This window comes from Bombus terrestris, chromosome 2 (genome assembly GCF_910591885.1).
Source record: "Bombus terrestris chromosome 2, iyBomTerr1.2, whole genome shotgun sequence".
Taxonomy (NCBI): Eukaryota; Metazoa; Arthropoda; class Insecta; order Hymenoptera; family Apidae; genus Bombus; species Bombus terrestris.
In genome coordinates this window covers 10701164-10726308 of record NC_063270.1, presented here as the reverse complement: position 1 = coordinate 10726308, position 25145 = coordinate 10701164, and the positions used below count along the sequence as shown (strand labels likewise).

Here is a 25145-nt window from a genome sequence, read left to right as displayed (position 1 = left end):
ATCCTAGCGTACACGCAGCGACGTGTTATTCATTTGTACAAATACCGGCATCGCTTCGTCGCATTATCTCCCTGTGTATCTGGATTATGACATAGGACGCGCCTCTTCGGAGCGTATAGCGCGAGGTACAAACCTTCGAGGTAATTTGCGAAATCGCCCGGAGAACAGAGAAAGAGAGAGAGACACAGAGAGAAAGAGAGGTTTTGTACTCGCAACTACGACGAACCGCGGACTGCGAACGATCGCGTCGGTGATAGCGGCTTTGAAACGGGCCGTTTATCTAAATTGCGTCCTATTGTTCCATTTTTGCGAAGCACGCGCCACGGTAACGAACGAATGCTCGAGTCCTTGCACACTGGAAAAAAAAAAATCATTCACGCGATCGCGTGAATCGTCCTCAACGGGGGCGACGCATTTTTCGAAACCGCCAATTAGCCGCGACGAAGTCCTAGAGATCGCGTGCACCAAATGACTCTCGACTCTAAACGAATATAAGCGTATTCGATCGGGCGACTCATTCTTGCCAATTTTCTACGATGCAGTCAGCTGTTCGTGGTCGTCGGTAGTGAGAGAGCCGCGGGTTACATCACGGATTACCAGCGTTACGAGCGCGTCCATCCGCTGCGCGTGAAACGTGCGAAAGGCTGGCTCGTTACGCGAGACTCGTGGTCGCGAGAACTGCCAGCGGAAGCCAATTGAATCGCGAGAAGCTTCTGTATCCAACGTCAACGATATTTCGCTGCTTTTTGCTCGGATCGCGCTTATTAGCTGCGATAAACGCGTGCAGCCCCGAGATCGATGCCGGTGTACGCGAACCTTGCTTCCAAGGCGAAATATTCTCCTGCTGCGTCATCCTCTCAAGCTTTCCGGCCGGCACGACGATCCAAAAATTCGCAGACTCACGTGCAAATGCCTCACGCGATTTCGAAAATATGTGTACTTGATATACGTGACGGTAATCGTCGTGTGGAGGTCAAGTGTCAGACAAATAGACAAACGGGAAGCGAAACAGAGAAGACAGACGCGATGCAACGTTATCTCCGATGTACTGTCGTGTTAATATCAAATAGGCGTAAACCTAACCAAAGGTGATTTTGAGAAAAATAACTTTTAGTATTTAACAGCCAGACATCGATTTCACCTACGTCCGAAATATAAACTCTCGTATCTCAGTTCCAATGTAGATACAGCTTTCTTTTTTCGTATACGTACAGGTAAATTGTTTTTGAGCTACCCGGTGGCAATAATGACTCGATTTATGCGAAGATGCAGGTTCGTCCTTTTGACGAGCAAATTTCGTGTAGCGTGTTATTCTATTCGGTCGATCATATCAAATATCTCCGAAGTTTGCACTTAACTTATATCAATGCGCTAAAATACCATCCGAGATATCTTCAATCGTCTTCAATCGTAATCCACAGATATTTCCTATTATTCATTGATACTGAATAACTGTGAGTTATCGAATTACCGCGTTTGGGGAATATCGAAGACATCTTCTATTCCGCCTAGACAATTTGTTAATCCGCAAATTATTTCCGGAGAAATCGTGAATGAAGGACTGCATCCTAAGAATTTTTGAATTCTAAATCCGGAATAACGACTACGTATCTTAAAGAGAAACGAAGACGAGGAAAATAAAAGTAGAGGAACGGAGAAGAGAAAAAGAATAGAATCTCTATTCTTTCGGATATTTCGGAATGATAGACAAGGTATTTTAGCTAAGGAAGGTACTGCGCGGGGCCTTACAGCGTCTCTTCCGTCAAGCTGGAATCTAGCGAGAGGGCCGTCTAATCGTGGAGAACGCGCGACCTCCATCGTGGAGGCATAAACAGCCAAGCGGCGCGAGATCTCTGTTATCTGGCCGGCGCGGCGAAGGGAAAAACGCGCGCGGCATTACTCTACACCTGTATATTTCATCGAGATACTAACGAGATCGCAGGAGGGAAACCCGCGCCCGTACACATCTCCCTTTGCCCTCGGTGAAATACAGCCGCTCGTGCCGGAATTCAACAACGGATCTCGCTGAAATTCTAAATAGGCACGACACCACGTTAGGCGCATGACTTTACCTCGAGTCGGCGAACCTCCGTGTGTTTCACGACTCTCAACTGTTCCACGATTAGCGTAGGTGTAGTAACGCGTGTTGAATCGCGTGAGATTCCTCTGAGACGAGCGCGATTCCGCGATACAATTCGATGTGCCAGTATAATTCGATTCCTTTTGGTATTTCGATTCAACTCGAGAGCACAGCGACAGTTGGGTTATTTTTGTTAGCCACGTGGAATATTTTATTTTTTATAGCGATAAAGAGAACAGGCGAACGACTTTCTGCCTCTACGCGATAATTTAACTGCGGATGTTTACGCAATTATTAAAAACTTGAAAGTGTGAAGAGGTGCGCACCATAAACGCAATCTGCAAAAGTATATAAAATATCGGAGGTAAAGTAGTACTTGTTACGATATTTAATGGCTGAGAAACCTCTGCGTAGATTCTATTTCTGTAATCGTATTCACACAAGTATGAATTTTAAACATCTGCTGTTTACTGGCGATTAAATTGAAATTATTCTACAAAAGTTTATTATCGCCGAAATATTTCATTACAAAAACTGATTAATCGACCTTTCATAAGGTCGATAAATTCATATAAAATTCTGCTATAATATAGATTATTTTCAAAATTTTCGATTCAAACACGAATTTCTTAAACCTTCTAAACGTAGTTCTTTTGCTATTTTCATACTGTACGCGTCAAATAGAATCGACTGATGTATAATATATCATATTTGCCTTAAATTTGCCTTAAATATGCTTTAAATTTACATAGAAAATAAAATCCCTCATAGTGTTTGATAAAATAATAATCCGTAAACGTACCCTACAATTAGAATAAATATGAAAGTTTATACGAATTGGAATTGAACGTTTTCGAGGGTTAATTTGGTTTCAAATAATCAGGAATCGAAGTGGACGAAGAAAAATGGATCAGAAAAATGAGAAAAGTAGCGTCACTATTGAAACATGGTCGAGAGCAAATGTCCCTTTGGATGGAACGCGACGCGATCAGCCTCGACGCGTTACATAAGCAAGGTAAACACTTATGTGCGCGAAAACCTGTTGTCGGACACGTCCAGGGAAAACGTTACACGTGCCAACATACCTCAAGAAAAGCATGCTCTATTTGAGTTACACAGAGGCTCGTCACCGGATAGCAAAAACTATTTGTTTACCGGCAATCGTGTCTACCCTTGGCCGAAAAAGCGTGGATTCCAAGACGCAATTTGCCGCGTGTTGACGAAACGAAGCAATAATCAGCAGAACGAATTTCGCAAAATCGTTCGTCGTAAATTTATATAAATTTACTTGTAAATTAACGTACAAATTTCGTATGAAAATGCGGTTATAATTATTATGGTATTATTTATAACTTATCGTGTACATGATTGTTCTGCGTATTTGTACGTTTCTATAGAATAATTACGACGTACGCGTTCGATATATAATCGCAAAATTCAAAGCTTCGAGAGCTTCCATTTTGGTGCAGTCGATAGTTCGGATCAATGGCCATCCTTCAAAACACCATTCGATAAGCGAAAGTGATATTAACGCATCAGCTGTTAATAATATTATTAGTTTGCTACGCATTCTCACACTATATACTTCTTCCTTCTATCGTATATTTTATATTATCCGGTTAATTAATTGACGAACATTCAATTCCATGGAAACAAAAGTACGAAACAAAACACAGAAGGTCGACCTATGACGCGTTAATCGCAAACATTCGGCTTACTTCAAATCGATCGTCGGCTACATTAACTTCTCATAGCATAGTACAGTGAAATATTTACGGTTGTCGGTTAGAAAAAAACTTATTCCGGGTATGCCGGTAAAAAACTGTTAGCAAGATAGTCACACCACGCGAACAACGTCACCGAACGTACATCGTGACGGACGTCCGAAAATACAGGAAACTCTACGTTATCGACGCGCGGTCGTCTTTTTAAATTAGAGAACCGTGGAACGATTCATTGATCGAACCGAACACGATGACGACACCGTTCGTGTTCGCGTACTACGTTTGAATGTCGCGAATGAAACTAAAGAAAAGGTCAAATGTACTCACCACCGGCGACGAAGTGACGTTTCGATAAAATTCGTCTGTTCAACTTCCCTCTTGAATGTAGAGTTCTTCTTCACAAATCGATCAAGTTCGTCAACACTGTACTCGACCGTAGTAAGATGGTCACACTAACACTCCCGTAAAAACACTTTTATCAGCACGAGCGACGTTAAAGCGACACCCTCGTTTTCGCGCCGAGGCGCGCGTTTGACGTGTATCACGAACACGAGACGACAACAGATACGTCTTACCGGTCTGAACTCGCGCTCGCGACTACCCAGAACGTCGACCGTAGTGACCACAGCGCCACGCGTGGAAGCCGACCGAAACGCACGAAAACGAAATTTCGTCCCGTTCGTGTCGCGTTTTGTCCCCCTCGCTTTACGAATCCCCCGCTCTCGATCAAATTCGAACAGTTTCAATGCGTATGGTTGTTTGTAGGACAACAACGAGGATCAAACGTGGGTGATCTCCATGGCACACTACACGCAATCGTAATCGGAAAATTGGGTTACGTGCATCGAAAGTACAACAGCCGAAATATTTTTCCTTGGAAGGCGATTCAGATGGAAAATCAAACCGATCGAATAATTCGCAAAATAATTAAATTCACTCGAACCGTTTAATCACTTGATACGTGTTTGTTGTTTGCACAGTTACGATCGGTGTTTGTCGTTCCCGATTGGATATTTGATTTATACATCGACCTCCCGACGTGACGCCATTACACTGAAAAAAGTGGCGCCAAACTGTTGCGATTGTAACTATCGAAATTAAAATGTCCGTTTCGAGAACGCGTCGGAATATCGTTCTCGCAGATCAAATCTAACGGAAATGCTGCAATTTCGAATTATATCTTTTGGCTCCATTCATACGCGAGAAAAGGTAATATTGCTTATAGAAATATATTACGATATTATTATTCGACAACGTCCTGAACTAGGGGAACGAGTTAGATCGATAAAATTGAATTTCGATAATCGCAGATGGGGATGCTGTTTCGAGAGAGAAAATGTCAATGACCGTAGGACAACGGGCGGGCTGAATTTCATCCCAGTGTCTCCTTAACTGTACACGAGCGGCGAAGAACTCGATGGGGACGACGACGAGGGTACGGGGCAAGAAACGAACGCTCGTATAATCCGCGTTCCCGACGATCTGCACCGGTACCATTACCATTACCATTACCATTACCATTCCAGGTCTCCTTCCCGTTCTTTCACCGGGCAGCTGGTAAACAGTATTTCCAAGTCGACCGAGTAAATCAACAATCGTTTGTCTTCCGATTACCGGTGCGCCTGTTTTTCCTGCCCGGCTTACTTACTTTTTTCGCCACCTTCCTGTCCCGATCTTGGTTTCGTTGGCCAACGATGCATACAGTACGATCGCTGGTCTCTCCTCACCAGGAGCAACTTCTTTGTCACGAGCTTTCTCCTTACGGGAATTCATCGGAGAATAATAGTGAGTAACTGTACAGAAACAGTCAGGCCGCTTTGGCGTAAACAAAACGTGAAATTAATTCTAGCTTTCTAATTAACGACCTAGTACGATGGTGGAACGACGATGCTTGTAATAACACGTCTCGTTCCGTTTGTATGGCAGGACTTTTATGAATTTCGAGAAACTCTTTTGTTCGTAACAATCGCTTAACTTTTCTCGTATTGCCGCGTTGGAAATTCACGCGCCTTGTTAGGTAGAAGCTCACAGTTAACGGAGCGTTATGGCGTCAAGAACGCGAATCGGAACCATAACGAGCCATAATGAGTAATGCAATCGATTCGTTTGTTCGTTCGACTAATCGTACTCGTTGTCGCGCGAACATCGTTCACCTGCAATTAACGAGTTCGCGAGTCAATTAAGGAAGGAAAAAGAGCATAGGAATCGGCGTAACCGGACACCGTCATCGGTTAATTATTTTTTTTTCTCTCGCATCATCGACACAAATTTCGTTCGTCTCTGAAAAGGGCACGCGAGCCGGCTTATTAAATTTCTCGTCGACAGCACACACTCGATGTCGTTTCAGCGTAGCCAACAGGTTGTCCAGAGGAGAGTCGATCCTGAAATAAGGATCGGGTTTCCTGTATTTTCACCACCTGAGGGAATATCGTATTGCCCGTGGACAGGGTGGTTTGTGCCGGAAACGGAAGCCACGCTTCCATAAAACACCCACGTTAATATTTCACGCAAATATTCTCTGCGTAGAAAATAAAGGATAACTTTGCTGGTTTCGCATGTGAATGCCAATTTCTTACGAAACGTATCGCTGTTGCGTAATTTTTGGCGAGCGTGAATTTGCACCTTCTAGAACTAGGAAATTAAGAAAAGAACAATGTAACGATCGTGAATCGCCTTTTGCAAGATAACTATTGCCTGCAGCGCTAAAAAACATCCATCATGGATGATCGTAAATTAACCGTGGAGCGAGGTGATGTTAAAACGCGAATTAATTCTTCAAGGTTGTAATAAGATGATCGCGAATTTAGAACGAACGATTTAAAATTAAAAATAAAAATAAATCTTGATGATTAAAAAGGTAATTATCTTTTTATCGTCGCGATTTCTTGCATTTTTGGCATCGAATACAAAAAATACACACACTTTCAACTTTTTGCAGTTGATGACATTTAAGATATGAAATTTATAGTCCTACGCTTGACGGTTTGTTCAAGTTTCACCTCGTGTTACACTGCGAAGCGATTAATTAATTAAAGCGATCGATTCGCCTAAAGATACGGGGTTGAATGTGTTAGATGCTCGTAGGAAACATTCGGAAATGTAAGAAAAATGAATGAAGCACGGATTGGGTAAATAGTAAAAGAAATACACCGTGTTACGATATCGTAACCGTCAAATTATTATTACTCTCTTACAATATCTGTCTCTTTAATGTTTTCCTTGAGCTATAAACCGTCATTCGTGTTTGTACATGAAAGTATCCAAAAAGTCAAAAGCACTGTTCAACGCTTAGTTTCTTCTCTGTTCTTGCGCTTAATACGGGTTTAAAAAATCTTCGCGTGCGCTTTATCTAAGTATATTACCTCCTACACGTATTATTTCTCATTTTTTTTTTTTTTATTTTATTCTCTTGGGGTACCACTATGTGGATTACAATGAACACCGCGGTGCTTTCGACGATCGCTCGACAGGATCGGTCAACGCAACGAACGCGAGACGTTGAGCTCCCATTTTTCTTCCCCGTTTGGCAGTGCGAAGCGATAGTTTATCGTTTTCCTTCGTTTTCCTCAATTGTTTTTCCTTCCCGTGTGTTTCGTACTGTCGTTATACATAGTATATGCTGGAAACACAATTGATACAATGAAGTGGCAACTGATTGTCCTTGGTCGTCACGATAGTTTTGTCATCGTATAAAACCCAGCAAATATTTTCGCGATTACAATCGCGTCTCTATACCATTTCCGGAGCACCGCTCCTAATTACAAACAATTTATTGCCACTTCATCGGAATCGTGGAAAAATTAGGTCGCTAAAGAAACGATCGGCTCTTCGCACGGATATATCTCGCAATGAACGATCAAGTAAAAGCGATTAGAGTGGGCTTTCCAGTTTTCAATGTTGAAAGACACTGTATTTCGATGGTGCCGATCCCCGGTTCCCTACCGATCAATGACACACGACTGAAATATTATGGCGCCTACGTTTATCTCATCTATTTCTTCACTTTACTCTTTCTTTGCTCCTTTTTTACCTTTATTGTACGCACGATGACAGACCGTCACACGCGTTTTCTACATAGCCTAGAATTTCAAGTATTAATCGAAACTATGCGCTATTATTCCTCTACTTTTATACAAGAGACAAGCCTTTTCTTCTAACCGAAGCAATATCGCAGCGCTCATGACGAACGTCGAAAAGCGCGTTACGCGTCCAACGGAGGGGAAACCGAACGAAACAACGTGGAACGATCGTGCGCATACCAGGAATACCTAAACCTCGTGTACGATAAATAGGGAATAGGTGTAGCTCGTTGCGAACAAACGATATGGAAAGGTTTACAAAAGGAACGTCGATATTATATTAGTTATACCGATATGGTCTATAAGAAACAATCTCTCCCAACGATCATTCTTCCTCATCGTATTTTTACATAGAATTTATAATAAATGCAAACACTATATTCGTAATACGCTATCCCTAGCCGCGCGCTCGATGAAAATTTCGAAACGCGACAATGATCCATATGTACATTGGTAAAACGGCATTCTTCTTCCTTTCTTCCTGTTAATCTTTCTAATTCTATTACTTTATTTTCGTAATCATCTTTTTTTTGTACATTTACAAGCCATGTCCCGCTGTATTTTTATGAAGGACGCGCGATTCGCTCTAGCGTTTGCAAGCGCTGCTTCAGAGAGAGCCGTGAAAACTAGAAAGCCGTGTTCGGACAAGTTCTACCTTAACTAGTCGTCGTTTCGTTTCTTTCTCACGTCGACGATGAACGAGGCTCCGAACCCTTCCCTCGTTGTTCATCGAGAAACACAGCGAAATTCGTTCTAATATCGAACATGAACGCACGGTCGTGCAAGCGTTTCGGAATTTAGGCGCGCGGTTTTTCTCGAATGCAACAATTTCGAAAGAAAATTTGTTTACCTTAGGATCTCGACGACTAGAATTCTGAATCGATATGTTGTCGATGAATAAATAGGACAAATGGATCTTTAGATAGCGTGTTGCTCGCTTCTGTTCCGAAACACTGACACGACCAGCATTCGAAGTGACTCGATTTAACTCTTAAGTACGTTCCATTCGTAGAAGTTGATAGTTGCCATAGCGAGATTATTCGTAGCTGCTATTATACGTATTGCTTTTTCATCTGTGCGAATGTTAAAATCCTAACGAAATTGCATGGACGCGTAAACGTGCGAGGAAAACTCACGCGGTGTTCGACAAGTTCGTGATTCACATGGAAGATCGTACTCAAGGGTTAAATCGCATCGCGCTAGTCAACGATAAACCGATTGGAATGGAGATTTATGTTCAATTTCACGTATTACATTTTTTTTTTTTTTTTTACAAACTTATCCACTATGTCTAATGCTTCAAATATATGCGAGCTTGACAGCCGAATCGATGGGAAAAGAATAAGTGATATAATACATTTAACGAACACATGTCTTTGTCTCCGAGCAATCGTCGTTAATCTTTCTGGTTCTGTTTTCTTATTTTAGAAGAAAAAAAAAAGTAAAAGAAAGGAAAAGGAATAGACCGCTAGCGATTTTTATTTTAAACATCGATTAATACCACGTAACCAAATATAAGGCAAAAGAAAATGTAATAAATCCACCTGCGATACGTCTCTTGTTGTTCTCGTTTCAAATTATTTCGCATAATGTTCTTTGTAAAAATACGAGACGTTTATCATCATTCATCTTCCCCTCTCTAACTTCCTCCCTTTCTCTCACTCTTTTTCGCCCATCGTTTCTTTCCTCTATGGTCTTTTTTGCCCCAAAGTGTAATCGATTGTGTCTCTTATTTACACAGTGCTAAACAATTTATTATAATTATAGCCGGGTACTCTCTCTCTCTCTCTTTCTCACACACTCTCTCTCTTTCTCTCTCATTCACTCTCATACTCTGTCCTCCTTTATCTTTCATACACATGTACAAAATCCAAAACCGGGAGAACAGCTACGATCGACGACGAACACCGCGTCTTTTGAGACATTTTCTTTTTTGAAACGAACAAGGTGTGCTTCGTAGCTATTCTTCAGGCCGAGTCACTCTTGCGTCCAATACTAATGGATATCTAATTATCTTATGTAAAACTTTACAAGATCCGCTAAAATATACATTTACTGTGTAATGTGTAGAATCGCGCGGGTAAAAGTTACTATCGCTAGCGCGAAGAAAAACTCGACATAAAAAAGAAAAGAAAAGAAATGGGATTAGAAGAGGATAGGTCAAACGAGGAGGGCTATGAATGAATGAATTTCTTTCCCATGAGGGAAAGAAAAGAAAGAGAAAAGAAAAAATGAAAAAGAGACAAATGTACGAAAATTATTTTTTGAACGACAAACATGGTGGTACGTGAACAGTTATGTCCTTCCCCCTTTCCGTCTTGATGTTTTACCGCCTTTAAGTTCGCGATACAGAACTTTCCTCGCTAAATCGCGGGTTTCTTTTTTGTATCTTTTGATCAAATTAGCGCCACTTTGGTCCAATCAATGGACAATAGAAAACAGCAAAAATATTTATGCTACAGTAAATCATTGAAAGAACTAGTAAAAAAAAAAATCCCTCAGTCACAGCTTTGAATTTCTTATCCGATTTTCTTTCTTCTTTCCGTTCCACAAAATTATACGATAATTAGACCCTAAACACTAAATGCGGACAGTCTTTTCCGAAGCGAACTATGACGATTACAATCTAAACAGTTGAACAAATTTGTTGCGGCAGTTTGAAAAAAAGTCAGATTCCGGTATCGGTCTAAATTTTCCGTCACGGTTCACTGCCACGAGATCAAGCGTGATCGAATGGCCGAAAGATTCTCCCGCTGATCCACCCTCGCTAAGCAACCGAACAATTACATCTAATCGTATTAAGTAAACTTAGTAATTTCTACCTAAACAACGTTACGATAACGTTTCTAAACCTAATCAATAATTCGATATTTCTTTACGACTAAATACAGTCCGTCGCATTCCCACATACTTGACGACAATGCTCTAAAAAAAAAAAAGTAATGCTCGATTCCTAAGAGAAAAAAGAAAACATTACGAACACGAGTTCCCGCACGAGAGAAATTGGTCCCACCCGTGATAATAGCTTTTTTTGTTATCGAGCTACCTTCCCTAAAGATCTAAACGCGACGAGAGTGGAGCGAGAGGAACGACGATCGAATCGCGATCACGCCACGAAATAAGTCGAATAAACACGAACACAAACATGAACACGAAGAAAAGAAGACGAGCGCGGGACGAACACGACGAAAAATCAGAAGGAACGAGCAGCACACGTTGTACACGTGTATGGCACTGGCGGGGAGATGCCAAAAGCGAAAGGGATAAATGAAAAGTTTAACGGTAACGAGGAAAACGAACCGTGTCGGCGAGAAATGAAAGAGGAAAATGGACAGGATAAGTCGCGCAACAAAACGACATCAATCGACCGCGTCTCTATATAAGGTTTAACGATGACTCGCTTGCATACATGTATACCTATATACATATACGTTATACGGGATTCAGATTTGCTCCGTCTTACGTTCCGCTGGCAGTGCCTTGGTTTCGCGTCTATCGTCGTCGTCAGACTGGCAGTAAACACGCTCTCTTGATGCACGTTTCGAAGAAAAAAAAAAAAAAAAAAACAGAGAATCCAAAGTATAAACGATTAGAGGGCGGCCGGTTAAGCTCGTAAAGGAAACAATAATCCGCGCTAAACTCGAAACTAATAAGATAGAAGCACGATGCTCCGCGAATGAAATAAGGCTCTAAGGGTGTACGACTACCGCAGTATTTAAACGGCTGGCAGTGCACTATATTTGGCAGTGACGCGTTTCCATTTTCTTCGAGCTCGTATCGTTTCCCATTTTCCACGAGCCAGACCAGCCACCCTCTCGTAATTCACCGCGGCGTCCTTCTCGTTGAACACGCGAGGCGTGTCCCGCCACGAGAATTCCGATCAAAAAGGTGAATCTCTTTCTGGTTTGAAATTCGCAAGCTGATAGGCTGCGCCTCGCCCTTTCGACGAGTTCAATATCCCCGGGATAGAAGTGGTGGCCCGTACCACCAGGCGATTTATCGATAATTTCAACTAACTATTTACACGCTCATCCGCTATCGTCCCGTTTACTGGCACGCGCGAACGTTTCCCAATATACATATACATACGTCGATACTTTTACGAAGAAAACTAACGGGCATCAATAACTATTTTGTCCGGTGGAAAATTCGCGTGCGCACGCGCCTGGAGCAACCGGGACGCCACTTATGCATCCGCGGCAACTAGAGATCTATCGGGTTATACAGTTAATCGTAATAATAATAGTAAGAATAAATCGACCAATTAGCCTAATGTTCTTAATTACAATCGTATTATATTGGCAGTGTTTCTTAGCTGGTGTGTGTAGATGTGCTTCTGTCCGTGTGTGTCCCAAGTTTCTCCCTTACATTCCAGCTGTCTTTTCGAACGTTTACAGGCCTTTACGTCTTGCTTATTTTTCTACATTCGATTCCATTATGTTTTCCATACTAGCTACACAACACGTCGTCGACACGAACTTTCACCCCTTCCACCTGTTACTCCTCTTAATTTACAAGTATTCTCTTTACTCTCTACAATTATGTATATATGTGTACAATGTGCGGCATCACATCCCACGATGTCAGACATCTTCCGCGCGATACGAGAAATATATTTCTACGATCTCGGCGTATCTACACCTATGAAAATAGCGATCCGACACACTTCGTTCCATAAGTCCTCCTTATTTTTCTTTCGCAGATCCGCGTTCATATTACTCCCTCAACCCTTTAGTAACTCTGTGGAAAATGTAACACAGCCATCGTGTTCTATCTCTATTCAGAGTAGTAACAGTTCTTCGTTACGGTCGTACAGCACGATGCATTCGCTCTCGCTGCCGATTAGCTGGTTCCTTCTATCCGCTTTCTTTCCAGAGATATACATATACTTTTGTCGCAGGTATTTCCGACTGGCAATTCCATGATATATCTTCTGCCACGGCTCTGTACAGTCGATCGCAAAGTCTTGGCTCGTTTCTCCAATGTGTTTCCTTGCCATTTTCTCTTGTTCTCTCCTTTTCGGTTCGAATCGGGTGAAAAACATTGCGACGATGTAAAAACTTGGAATTGAGAAAGTTTCAAAAAGTACGTACGTAGAACGTACCTCTGATCGGTCCTCGATAACTTCACGAACGGTGAATGATAGTCGTTATCAAAATGATCGATTATCCGGACATTCCTGCTTTAGTTCATCTCCCTTTTTTCTTTCCTTTCCCTTTTTCTCTGTTTGTGCCGACTCGGCGACCGGAAGATAAGAACGAGAGGATTAAAATGGAAAGAAACGATTGTTCGATTTTGTCTCGCCACGCAGCGACAGGTTCGCATTGGCATGCTGCACGTAACTTAGCAGGAAGATAAAAATAGGCGACGACGAAGTACACGAGAAGTCGAACACGCTCTAGGCACGAACGAGTCAAACTCGTCCTTTCTACGTCTCGAGCGTGCCTCGGGCCTCGACCTTCTTCTTCTTTATTTCACTTTATTTGTTCGTTTCCTATTTTAATTTCATTTTGTACAATATTTTCTTTCGAAGGGGAAAAGTGGATAAGTCTCGATAGAAACCCCGTTGGCTCATCAGTCGTCCGACTACGTTTTGCGGCTTTAACTTTCGCGTCGACTTTATTTTTTATTACTATCTCCTCTTTCATTCTCCGTTGAGACCATTTACATTCTTTCCTTGGCTATTGCTTTCCGTTGTCGTCTTTTCGCAAGATTTCGTTATCCGATAACCCAGCACCCACGCGTACACGCCCCCTTTACGTCCCTCTTCTTCCTCTTTATCTTCCTTCTCCTCCTCCTTCTTTTATCTTCACCATGTCGCACGACAGCGGCCTGCACGAATTTCTACCGAGCTGAAGATCGAGGTAGATACATCTCCTTTTGAAAGTTGGTCGAGGGTCGAGGGCAAGTCGAAGGAGGTCCGCGTTTCACGTTTTCCTTCCTTACATCCCTTTTTCTTTTCTTCTGACTTCTCTCGGGGTACTTAAACGGGGCCCGGAAGTGCCAAGGGGCCGGTTGTTAGATATTAATTGATTCCTAAGGCCACCAGAGTGATTATCTCCTTACAATCGTTAACTAACGTCTAACAGTTTGCATTTTTTTTTTCTTCCTACTTCTCCTCACTTTTTTTCTTTTTTTTCTTTTTTCTCGCACGGTTAATGCGTCGCATGAGTCGTAAGTAAAATTCTCGTCTCCATCCTGCGTTATTGTTTCCTTTTTTTGTATTTTTTCATTTTAATTCAACTCCGCCGTCTTTTCATTGGTCTTGCAAGACGGTCAACGATATAAAATGTTTCCACGGTGAGGCACTTTTGAGGCCCAAACCTAGCTCTTCCGAGTCCGACGAGTGTCACCGCTTTTGTATCACAGGCACTCGTGGCAGGAATCGACCCCAACATCGTTTCATCAAAATTTGGTATCGATAGGCAACAAGAATATCTTTCATCGCTATCCACGACTACTAATATATCACCTAACGATCGTTTCAATTTAGGCTATATAAATTAGAATGTATTACTCTTTCCTTCCCCTGTGGGTACTCTTAGCTACATTCTTAATGTTTGTCTGTTATTCGTCTCCCTCTTTTTTATTGTTCTGGCTCGCGATACAAGCTCACAGAGCTCACAGATTCACAGATTCGTTCTATAATAATGTAGTATCTTTCTCGGATATCGGTTCTTTTCTACATGGATATGTTTGCATATCCATCTATACTCATATCGTGCGTTTCCTCTTGCAGTCAGAGGACGTCTTACCCGGATCCTCTTCTCGACACGTTTAGGTTCCGATTAATCTCGTCAGGCTCCATCTTTCCAGACCAGAAAGCATAACTGTCCTGATACAGGACTCGTCGATATTCGTTTTCTGGCTTAATCGTCGCTACTTCATCACGCTTGTTCTCGAACACCATGATCGGCATTATCACGAGTTCTTGACCGGTTTCCGGCGTTGTTTTACTCGCGTCAGTGACGGCATGCCGCCATTTACCGCCGAATATAGAGCCAAACTTACTTCTTCCGGGTGAGACGACGCCACTTTTCGTATTTCGACGTTTTTCGTGCTTTGTACTTCGGACTCTAGTACCCATTCGTCTGGCTCACTAATGGAAAATAAAAGGATTATAATACCTCGTGATAGTTAGTGTGTATAAGCGGAAGGAAACGTCTAGACAACTTACATGTCTGGAGGGTACCACCGTAACAGGACTTTAGTCTTTCCATCCATTTCTACTCTTCGGGCTAATATCTACAAAAAAAATTTATTCGAATAAAATTATTTGAATAGAATTATTTGAATTGAAAAATAATTTGGTCGATGAATCGCCAAAGACTGTCTACTTCTATCTGACGTACTTGACTAGTTAGGGCCATCGAATTTCCTGGTGTCTCCGCGAGACGACCTTGCGTCCTCGACTTTGCCAGTTGAAGTAACCTGTGCTGAAGACCCTCCATCACCCCTGAGTCGAAGTAATCGAAGAGTCTCGCTGTGGACGAAAAAGCGAACAGTGACGAAAACCGTAAAGAAAAAGCCGCAAAAACAGAGAAAACGTAAAAGACGATGTTTACCTGACCAAGGTTGTCGCCTGTATCGAAGTCTCTTCCCATTTCTTCTGACCAGTTTTCCTCCGCTCTCGCAGCTTCGTCTGGCGTTATTGTTGCTGGTTTCTGGTTGATTAAAGTGTCCGTTCACGTGCCTTTCGAGAGCGGTCTGTAAAAGGATTCGCTAATTAGAATCTAGAACGTGGGCACTTCCCAGGGAAAGCGTGATCCTCGTGGTCCATAGAGAAGGATCATCTTCGGTTATTCAAAAATTTTGTATCCAAAAGTAAATTCAATTTTCGAGATATAGCAGAGGTGCTTTGAGATAGATGTTCATGCGGGGATGAAAGTACAAATACGAAGGACCGATCGTACTGTGCAAAGACAGACAAATCTGGGTACGTCGATAAGCAGGATAATGAAAATTACGATTCGTTTCACGAAACACAACGCGAGACGAAAGAGAAAGCAAGATAAAGACAAATCCAGCCAGAGATTGTCGCGGGTGAACAGTTTTTAAAAACTGTCCCTGGAAAGTGCCCGCCTTTTGAAGACAGCGTCAACCATGTACGTACGCACGAACACTCGTGGTAACGGTTAAGACAAAAGAAGACAGATTTCTTCAAGACACACAGACTGATCGACCGAGGTGTGAATTGATGGAAAATCAGTAGATCGAAACACGGACCAAACGATCTACGTAAAAATATTTTCTTTGGTTCTTAACCGGCACAGATTCGGTTGCCTTCTACATACATCGGTAACCAGAGGGAGTACGGTATTATTGAGATCGCGCCGCTTTCAGGATCAGCAACGAATACGTAGTCCCTCGTTTAGATACAGTATACATTACCCAACGTCAGCAATATCGAGCGACAACGACATAGAAAAAAAAAACATCTCAGCATCTGCACTTGTGATCTGTACTTGAACGTTTGATCGTCGAATGCTTGATAAACAGGAAAAACAAGTTTCATTAGTTTTCACACCGCGATATTCGAAATCGGCTTAAATATAACATCATGAAATTCACCGTATACGATGACGGAAATAGGTTCTGGGATTCCTTGATACACAGGAGGAAAGGCAAAGTTAGAACAATCGGCAACGGTTAGAAACGATAAGAGTACCCGAAGAAACGAAAAGCATCGAGTTTACGGCGATGCCACGATTTTCGTGGAGATTTTTTGTTTTCAATCTGGCCTCGAGACGAACGAAACGTGAATGTCGATCGCAACAACGATTATGTTAGTAGCGACGACATTATAAGAACACAAGAAGCTTGCACGAAGCAAATTTTAATTTTATACCATCGAAGTAAACCAGTCGGAGGTACACTTACGGTCGACCTACCTCCGATCGCATTTTTTGCCAGATAGGCAGAAACACAGCGAAATATTTATATTTATGATCGATGTATGGTCGATACACAGATGAATGAAAAGTTTCGAATATCCGTCGTAACAAGGATTCTCTTATTGGCACATTGCTACGACGAGAATGAAACAAGTTATTTAGCACGAGCAAATTTCAAGTTTTTATCGTCGAAGCAAACCAGTCGACGTACATTCATGATCGAATTACCTTGGATCACGTTTTTTACCAGATGAACACAAATACAACGAAAGGATTTATGTTTACGATCGACTCTTTTTCTATCGCTGTTTTTTGCCAGAAACACAATGAAAAGCAAATAATTAATACGGCGTGAAGCGCATGAACGGAGGAGGAGAAAGAGCACAGGATACAATGAAATTCACTAACATCCTTCGCGTATGAAAGAGATCGCTTCCAATGGTCGTCCAAATGAAAAAGGCGATGCTTGCGGCAACCATCGAATACGAGGCATTACCTGAGAGCTGAATCTGCTGCCACAGCCGTCGACTATACACCGGAAGGGCTTGTTGCCTCCGTGAGACAACACGTGTCGTTCCAGCCACCTTCGCGAACAGGAACTCCTCCCTTGCACCTTGCAGCCTTGCCATTGGCAGACGAAATTATCACCTCCGGTTTGCGTGTTGATGTGCGCTGCCTGAAACGTAGCAGTTTGTCGATGAATAACATTTCCGAGCCAAGGACCGTAGCACGGTATGGTGTCGCACGATGTTGCAACGAAATTATATCCAGCGGATACTCGGTAGCCACGTAGGTATTGCAATATCGATTACGCAACAAAAAACATGGACGAAAAATAACAAAAAAGAAAAAAAATTGGGACTCGACGTTTCGTGCGCTGTACACGGAGTGACAACAATGTGACAGAAAAGTGCGAAACGCGATACACGAGCTTCGCTAATTCCTGTGTACGATCAAGTTACTCATGGAACCGATCGATCGGATAAAAACGCTCTGCCTGCGGATGTTCTTCCTGATTCGAGTCGGCACCTATATAGCGGGATATTATAAAAATGTCGTACCTGCAGATGTTCGAGTAGTTCTCCGCTCGATTCGAAGCTCTCCTCGCACTTGTCCCATCGACAGACTCCGCTATCCGTAGCCTGTTGTCTGTCTTTCTCCGGTTCTCTGGCGGGAAATCGTATGGTGGTCGGGGCAGAGAGTATCGGCGATAGGGGTGGTTTCGATTCGCTGCTCCTCGAATCCTCTTCTTCTTCCTCCACGTCGTCTTCGTCCGCAGGACTCACCTGTCTCTCCTTGCTATCGTCGGTGTCCTCCGGAACGGACAACCTCTTTAATGGATCCTGGCTACTTTGAGATCTCAGCGAGCCCAGGATGCTTCCGCAACCGTTCGTCAGGTTGTTGTTCTCGTTCACGTGCGGCTTCGACAGAATGCAACCTTTGAAGTCGAGAGTCGTGGCGTCGCTGCTGAGAGCAGGAGCCGGGGTCGAGGGTGGCGAGCTACTTTTCGCGTTCGAAGTTGCTTCCGACGTCAACCTATTTCGTAACAACATGTTTCAAATTCACACTGTGTTGAGCAACATCGTTACTTCTACCTTCGTTGCCTTGATCCTCTCGTTAACGAAAACGACCGGAACTGATACGTACGTACGGTCACTATGAAAAGATTGCAAACAAGTAATACAAAAGAGATACTATTTTCTGTGTACCTCGTGTGAACCGTGCATCGTATACCAAGAGTACCAAAATACGCAACGATCTAGACGAACAGAGGATTAAGCGTTGCTCGAAAAATTCGGCACGCTTGGAAGCGTGTAATTGACCTACCTGAGGGACGAGATTTTACAGCTTGGTATGTTCTTCAGTACGTCATTCGAGATGGGTAGGCTGGGCACCGGCTTCGTCAACTTCTTGTCCATCTTACCATTGGCCCTAGGTACGATCACCGGCGGTGGTTTCTTCGTAGGTGGTGGAGACATTGCCAGAGATCTTACTTCCCAATCGTTGCTTGAATTTGTTCTCCCGTTTGGCGACACAGTAGCTAGATACTTGGCTAGTCCGCTTTTGTTCCTTTGCACCGTCGCTGGCCTCCGAAATTCCGACGAACTCTTCGCAACCAGCACCGACATAGTTTCGCTGTTCTTCTTGATCTATCGACACATATCGCAACACGCATGGATTAACGGCGAAACCTTCGACTCCAATTTTCTAACAATTTCAAGACTATGAGAAGAGGTTCGAGCCTCTCATCGTCGCTGAATCGCAGAATTTGTATAATCGGCGCTTGATGAGTTGTGTCTCAACGAAGAAAATGCCTTCGTTTCGCCAATATTGCAATGAACTCGACAAGTGCACATCCCTATCGGACGTTGAAACACATTTTCATCGAAGACACGACTCACACCCAAAATCATCCATTATGCGTATTTCAAGGACAGTTGGTTCTCGATATCGGATATCGTAGAAATTGTATTACAGATATCGGACACGATAAAACATTTAAAGGACAGATCTCGTTACCTTGGGTTGCTGAGGTTTGATCTGAGTTTTGAAGTATTCGGTGATCTTGCCCTGGGATTCGTGATGATGATGGGCGGCGTTAGACTTGCTGGTAGATTTGATGGTGCCTCGGAAGGTCGGGTCCGCGGCACCGGACCTCGGGAGGGTGCCAGCTTCGGGCTCGCCTTTCAGCCTCTTGTAGGTCGAGCACGCGGTGGCCGCCAGTGGCGGGGTCCAGGGCCACTGGGGCCTGGTACTGATCTGCGAGGACGGCGCCAGCTTGGGTAGGGACGGAAGTGGACTGGCGGACGCGCCACGTATCGCTACCCCCTCGTCGCTGCTCGTGCTGCACGGGGAACCTGGTTCCGTGATATCGCTGGTACCGCTGCTGCTGCACTCCCCGCAAGACACGGCAACGCCACTGAAAAAACGTTACAACAATGCTAATTTAAATATTTGCTGACTCGCACACGATTCTCGATACGATCTAATAACACAAATTTCGAGCATACTTCAGTCCATACGTCGCAAGACTGAGTTCCAAACTTTCAATTGGTATCATTGCGCCATTAACGAGTTAAGGCTTGATTACGTAATTTTCGAATTTTTAGTTTCATCGAATTTTATTACCAATCTATATTACAGAGTTTATATGTAATAAATAAAATTGAACATCGTAAATCATAATCGTCATGTATAATCGGATAGTACCGTTTCGAGAATTGACGAATGTAAGCTTCGATGAAACACGTTGATAATATAATCTTCGAAACATAGTACGCTTTAGTTTTCTTTAGACGGTAGTTCAGATCTTGCTTTAATAGAAACGTTATGTTATTAATAGAAATTATAAACTGTTACGTATCGAGAGAATGTCTCCGAGATGTCGATTCTTACGAGTGTTCGCGATCGAGGAGAGTGTGGTTCGGTGTATACGTACATCAGGTTGAAGGAACGGGTCCGGGAGGTCGGGAACGGCTACCAGGGAAATTGCACGGTTACGGGGTAATGGTATTACAGCAGCGCAAACCTAATTACAGGGTCAGACATTGGCAATTGGCCCAACGTTTGGGAAGGCCGCCAGTGCCACGAGCCGCTCGACTCGTTCATCCTCGTCGGTTCGGTGATTTGCGAGGAACGAAGGAAAGATTGCAGGAACCAGGAGGATTACAATTACAGCCGACCAAGTGTCTCGAAACGCTTCACTTTCTCGGAACGCCTTTCTCACCCGCCCATCGAGCTTCCGACGATTCCTCCAGAGTCTTTTACGACTGTCGAAAAACGCTGCTGCAATCTGGATAAAAGTCTTTCGCGAATCGAGAAGAGAAGCCAAAAGAAACGAATCCGCGAAACAAACTGACGAAGTCGTGGCTCCATTAACGCGTGGCTGGAGCGCGCACGCGAATTCCTGATTAGTTCGCGAAACAGAAAACCTTCTCGGCTCGGTGCGTGCACCTGCGTTACGCGAACGCTATTGCAAAAGCAATCGTATCGCATGGAGGCGCGGTAGTTCACGTTTCGCCGTGAAAAAGAATGCTCGCTGGAACGAAGTTGGCGCTCTGTTCGAGCGAGGATTGAATTTACGCGCGCACGCAACATCGCCGCTGTTCGTGCGGCTGCGAACGAATACTGCCAGTTTCTCTCTTACTCCATTTGCTATCGCCATGGTCGCTTCGTTGGCAATAAATCTACGCAGCCGCGACTTTGAACGCTCTTGTTTTACATCGACGATTAATTTACCGCTGATCAACCGCCTCCTCCTGTTTACGAGGTAATTACAAAGTATATGGTGGCTGAGAACGGATCGCAGAGAGATTGCGCACGAGCTCTCTGCAGCTACGGTTTCCTCCCTTCGTACACCTGCCACGCACCCACGATATCGATCATGCCCGATAGTCGATCGAACCTTTTACCAGCTCGCGACTGGTAATTGCATCGCGCTCAAGCGAAACCGAACGTGTGCGTAATGCACAGTTTCATACAACGTTAACCAGCCAATTCTATGGTCGTTTTCAATTTTTTCAGCGATAATTTATTTATTTATTTATTTATTTAACAGGCACAAAGTCATTTAGTGCTCTCGGTGGAAATAAATGGAACACGATACGGTGACGTTACGATTGTATGCAAACGTACAATCCTGCGTATATGCTGTCATTTATATGTAAGTAGATACTTGAAAAAAAGACTTAAATAGGTATGATTGATACCTTCGACAATTGGGTTATGCGCGTATTACTCGCATCGATCGAAACTTCCATTTCTCTTCCTTCTAATAACAAAGAAGTCGTCTGACAGAGGCGTTCTTTTCTCTCTTTGCTCTTAATAACGCAGAATAGAGGAATGTCCTTTTCATAGCCGAGAAAACTGTCGCGCGGCAACTAGCTCGAGCATAGTCTCGTTTAAAATCTGAGATCGAATGCAACAACCTTTTCGACAAACACGGAACATCGACGAAAGGTTTGTAGTTGTTGATTCAACGAAGGCGCGGCTACAGTTGCACATAATTCGAGTTAACCGAGATATCGATCGGTTCTGACGGAGCTGCATTTCGTACTCCAGTTTTACGAGTCGCCGTGCTTATGTCGTCTTACACGACGACAACCTCAAAAACGACTCGAGTCCGAAGAAACGAGTCGAGGATTGCGAGTAGTTGGATGTAGAAACGTAACGACTGTTCGCATGGTTCGCGTGATTTCTCGTGATTTCGCGCGTCTCGTCGCTGACCAGTGACCGAGACGGCGTAAATTCTCGTGGACGATAAAACGCGATCCTAGCTTCGACGGGGAAGGAGAAAGAGTAGATGAGGCGGGGAAGGAGAACGCGGTTTGCTCGGTCGGCTCGGCTCGGTGCACGTTCGCGATGGTTTTCGCCACGGCGGATATTTTTGGAAGCGCGTTCGTGCCGGCCTGTCGACGTCACCGGAGAAAGAAAGACACTGACCTTTCCACATTACGATTCCTTTCCGACATTGCGTTTACGCAACGACGCGCTCTGCCGGCCGAGGACCGGAGGCCAACCAAGAGAAACGGAGTCGCGCGGTCGTTCGTTAAACTCCCGGCCGGCTGCTGAATGACGGTCATTGTGCCACGAAACTCCTCCTTTTATCGATTCTCGAATCTCCTTCGACTCGAGAGAGCCCTCTTCAACGACCGGTCATCCACGTCGTTCATGATCGTTCTTCTACCTGTATAGTCCCAACCCTAATTCTAACCCATTTCTAGTCGCTACATTCTATTAAAAATCATACTTCCCGCCTGTCGAGTGAAAGTTTGCTCAACCGACAATACTTCGCTATTATCCTAAGCGTTTTGCATTTCGTTTATGATCAATAAAGTACATTTAATAGCTTCGCTTACAGTAAAACTGTTTCTTTGAATCTCACAGATCCTTTCTACTCTTGGCTATATCGAAATATTCCTTTTAGTCGTCATCCAGCGACGTTCGAGCGAAACACCGATAAAAATATACGTATCGCGTCCTTCCGTCGTTTTACAAATGAAAACAGAGAAAAGGGCCGCATCTTATCGCGCAAATGAAACACCTTGCACGTTGAAATCGTCTATAAACTCGATGATTACGCGTGTCAAAATCTACGGGGACGACGTCGAACAGTTTCCGACAACAAAGTAGAGGAACAGGAAGGAATATAATGAAATTCGTTCTCCTTCGAAGGATCCAAAGAGCGGCAAGTTTTCGTCAATTTTTCGTGCGAGGCGTATCGCGTGCGATTCCGATCGAGAGATCTACGCAACGATAGGATCGCGAGGCGAAGTTCTCGTGGATCACGCTACGTCGATTATATTGTCCTTACAGGTGGCTCCTCCGCTCGGAGGTGCACCAAGGCTTCGACAACGCTCGCACACATATCCCCGTGTTTCCATCTACCAACCCATTCTCTCTGCCTCTCTCTCTCTCTCTCTTCGAGTATTCACTCCGTTCTCTTATTTTCCTATACACCGTTCCGCCAATGTTATCGTCTCTCTTCGTTCGTCTTCGGACGGTCTTCCTCTGTTGCACTTTTACGTACTATTTACCAGCGAAGTGCACGTTTCACTCTCAGGATCCCTTGTCCACTTTGCCGCCGCTCTTTTCCCTATCTTCGTTCTCCCCCGTTTCGTCTCGGTTTACCGAAACATCTGTTCCTCCTGCGAACAAGATAAACGCGAGTATTTCATGCATTTTCGCCTTCGACGAAAACGTGGAAACACGCGGCCTGCTGGCTCTTCGGGTTCTGTCAATTTCTCCGTCCTTCCTTCTCTCTCGCTTATGCGATCGAGCACCGAAGCCAATGGCAGCGCGTGAAGAGATTTTCAAAACAACGGCGCTCGTGTCGCTTGACACCATTCGCAGCACCATTTATGGAGTTCCTTTTGACAAGACAAAGCCTTTTGTATATGTACACATACCTTTCACGAATTCCACGAGAACCATAGAACCGAGCGATTCTTTGTACAGAATAGTTCAAAAGTCGACCGTCCATGGTTATAGAAAGTAATAAGACAATTTCCGCTACAAGTTTTCTCCGTCGTTGCCCACTTATCAGAGAATTCATTCGGCCACTCCACCATTCTTTCCGCCCTTTCATCCTTCCAGTCTGAAGAACATCGTCGTTCCCTCCCGCCGCGTATCCTCTCGTTTAGCCTTTCTCTCTCGCGTTCCTTAATTCCCTGTGTGTCGTGGCCCCTCGCACGTAGCTCGTCACCCCCTAAGTTTATCCGATATCTTCGTCACAGAAGCATCGCCTCTCGCTCTCTTTCGTGCTAAATAACTGCATCCCTCTCTAGTCTGCCTCCGCGCGCCTCTCGGACCCAAATTCTGTCCCGTTCCCTATCGTGCCTCTTCACCGACGTCCTCGTCCTGCTCTGGCCTCTTAGAATTCCGCTTCGTGCCTCTCTATCCCTCTTCAGGAAATCCATCCTTCTAATTCCTCCGCGTCCTTCGCTCTCTCCCTTTCTCGAGCCTTCTATCGTTGCCTCTCTCGCTCTCCTCTTTTCACCTCTCTCTCACTCTCCGTCAAACGTTCCTCTCTCGCTACTCACTCTCGCTAGTCTCGCGATCGACGCGTCCCTTTCTCTCTTTGCTGTTATCCCTCTCGCACCCTCAGGATTCATTCCTCTCTTTCTCACTCGCGCGAAGAGCTGCAAGTATCTTCTTCTCTGTTGTCCAGGTCGGTGCGCGTTCCTCCTCGACTCAGCTTTCCCTCTCTGTCCTGCCCTCAGACACTGCCTCTTCTTTATCAGCAGGCTCCACCAGCAGCGACTAGCGATGGGAATGACGCTCTCGCATGCAGCTTTGTTCGGATCGATTACGATTCTCCTTTTACATTAGCAGATAGACGATAATTTTTATTCGCAACGTTACGACGACGGTCGGAATTTAAACCCGCGCGGAGATCTTCGCTTGATCGAATACGACGCAAACTTACCGAGACACGGATGATCCGCTGATAAAAGCTCAACGAAATATCACCGATTGGGAAAGATATTCCTTTGCCAACTATCGCTACGTCGCTTTCAACGTCTTCGCGGATCCTTACGAATCTCTCCATACTGTCTTTAACTACGCCTGTGGTTTGTTTATAGCTTTTGGCGTGTGTAAAATTATTCTTTAATAATTTAGCTAGAGTTTCAATGTATCGAGGTCGCCAAACAAGGCCAAAAGATAATCATGCATTCTCGACGTCTGTTTGGTCGAAGGTTTCCGAACCTTATTTGTATCGGTCCCATCGCTAGCGCATGCGCGCGCACGTACACAAACGCACACGTTTCTCTATCCATCTCCGTCGGTCGCAGGTCGGGAAAATGGTATTCGCACGAATGTCTCCTTCCTTGTCTCTATCGAGGACTCGCTATCTTTCCTCGTTGAA

At 44.1% G+C, this 25145-nt stretch overlaps 2 protein-coding genes across 8 annotated transcripts in view; both read right to left on the bottom strand.

Annotated features, from left to right (window-relative positions):
- Positions 1-4412, bottom strand: part of LOC100643024 (SH3 and multiple ankyrin repeat domains protein 3) — a 176048-nt gene extending 171636 nt beyond the window's left edge. For 5 of the 7 annotated variants that reach the window (XM_012318929.3, XM_020867828.2, XM_020867829.2 and 2 more), the window contains exon 1: positions 4132-4412. The gene's annotated coding sequence lies outside the window, so the exon portion shown is untranslated. The remainder of the gene's footprint in view (positions 1-4131) is intronic. The other 2 variants (XM_020867830.2, XM_012318932.3) reach the window with 1 other exon arrangement.
- A 2546-nt stretch (positions 4413-6958) lies between these two features.
- LOC100651060 overlaps positions 6959-25145 on the bottom strand; it is a 149118-nt gene continuing 130931 nt past the window's right edge. The window contains exons 2-9 of the mRNA XM_003402598.4: positions 19298-19697; positions 18605-18927; positions 17839-18313; positions 17274-17453; positions 15449-15590; positions 15236-15366; positions 15061-15128; positions 6959-14982 (exon numbers count right to left, since the gene is read on the bottom strand). Coding sequence (XP_003402646.2) covers positions 14805-14982; positions 15061-15128; positions 15236-15366; positions 15449-15590; positions 17274-17453; positions 17839-18313; positions 18605-18927; positions 19298-19697 — 1897 coding nt within the window. The 3' untranslated portion in view covers positions 6959-14804. The remainder of the gene's footprint in view (positions 14983-15060; positions 15129-15235; positions 15367-15448; positions 15591-17273; positions 17454-17838; positions 18314-18604; positions 18928-19297; positions 19698-25145) is intronic.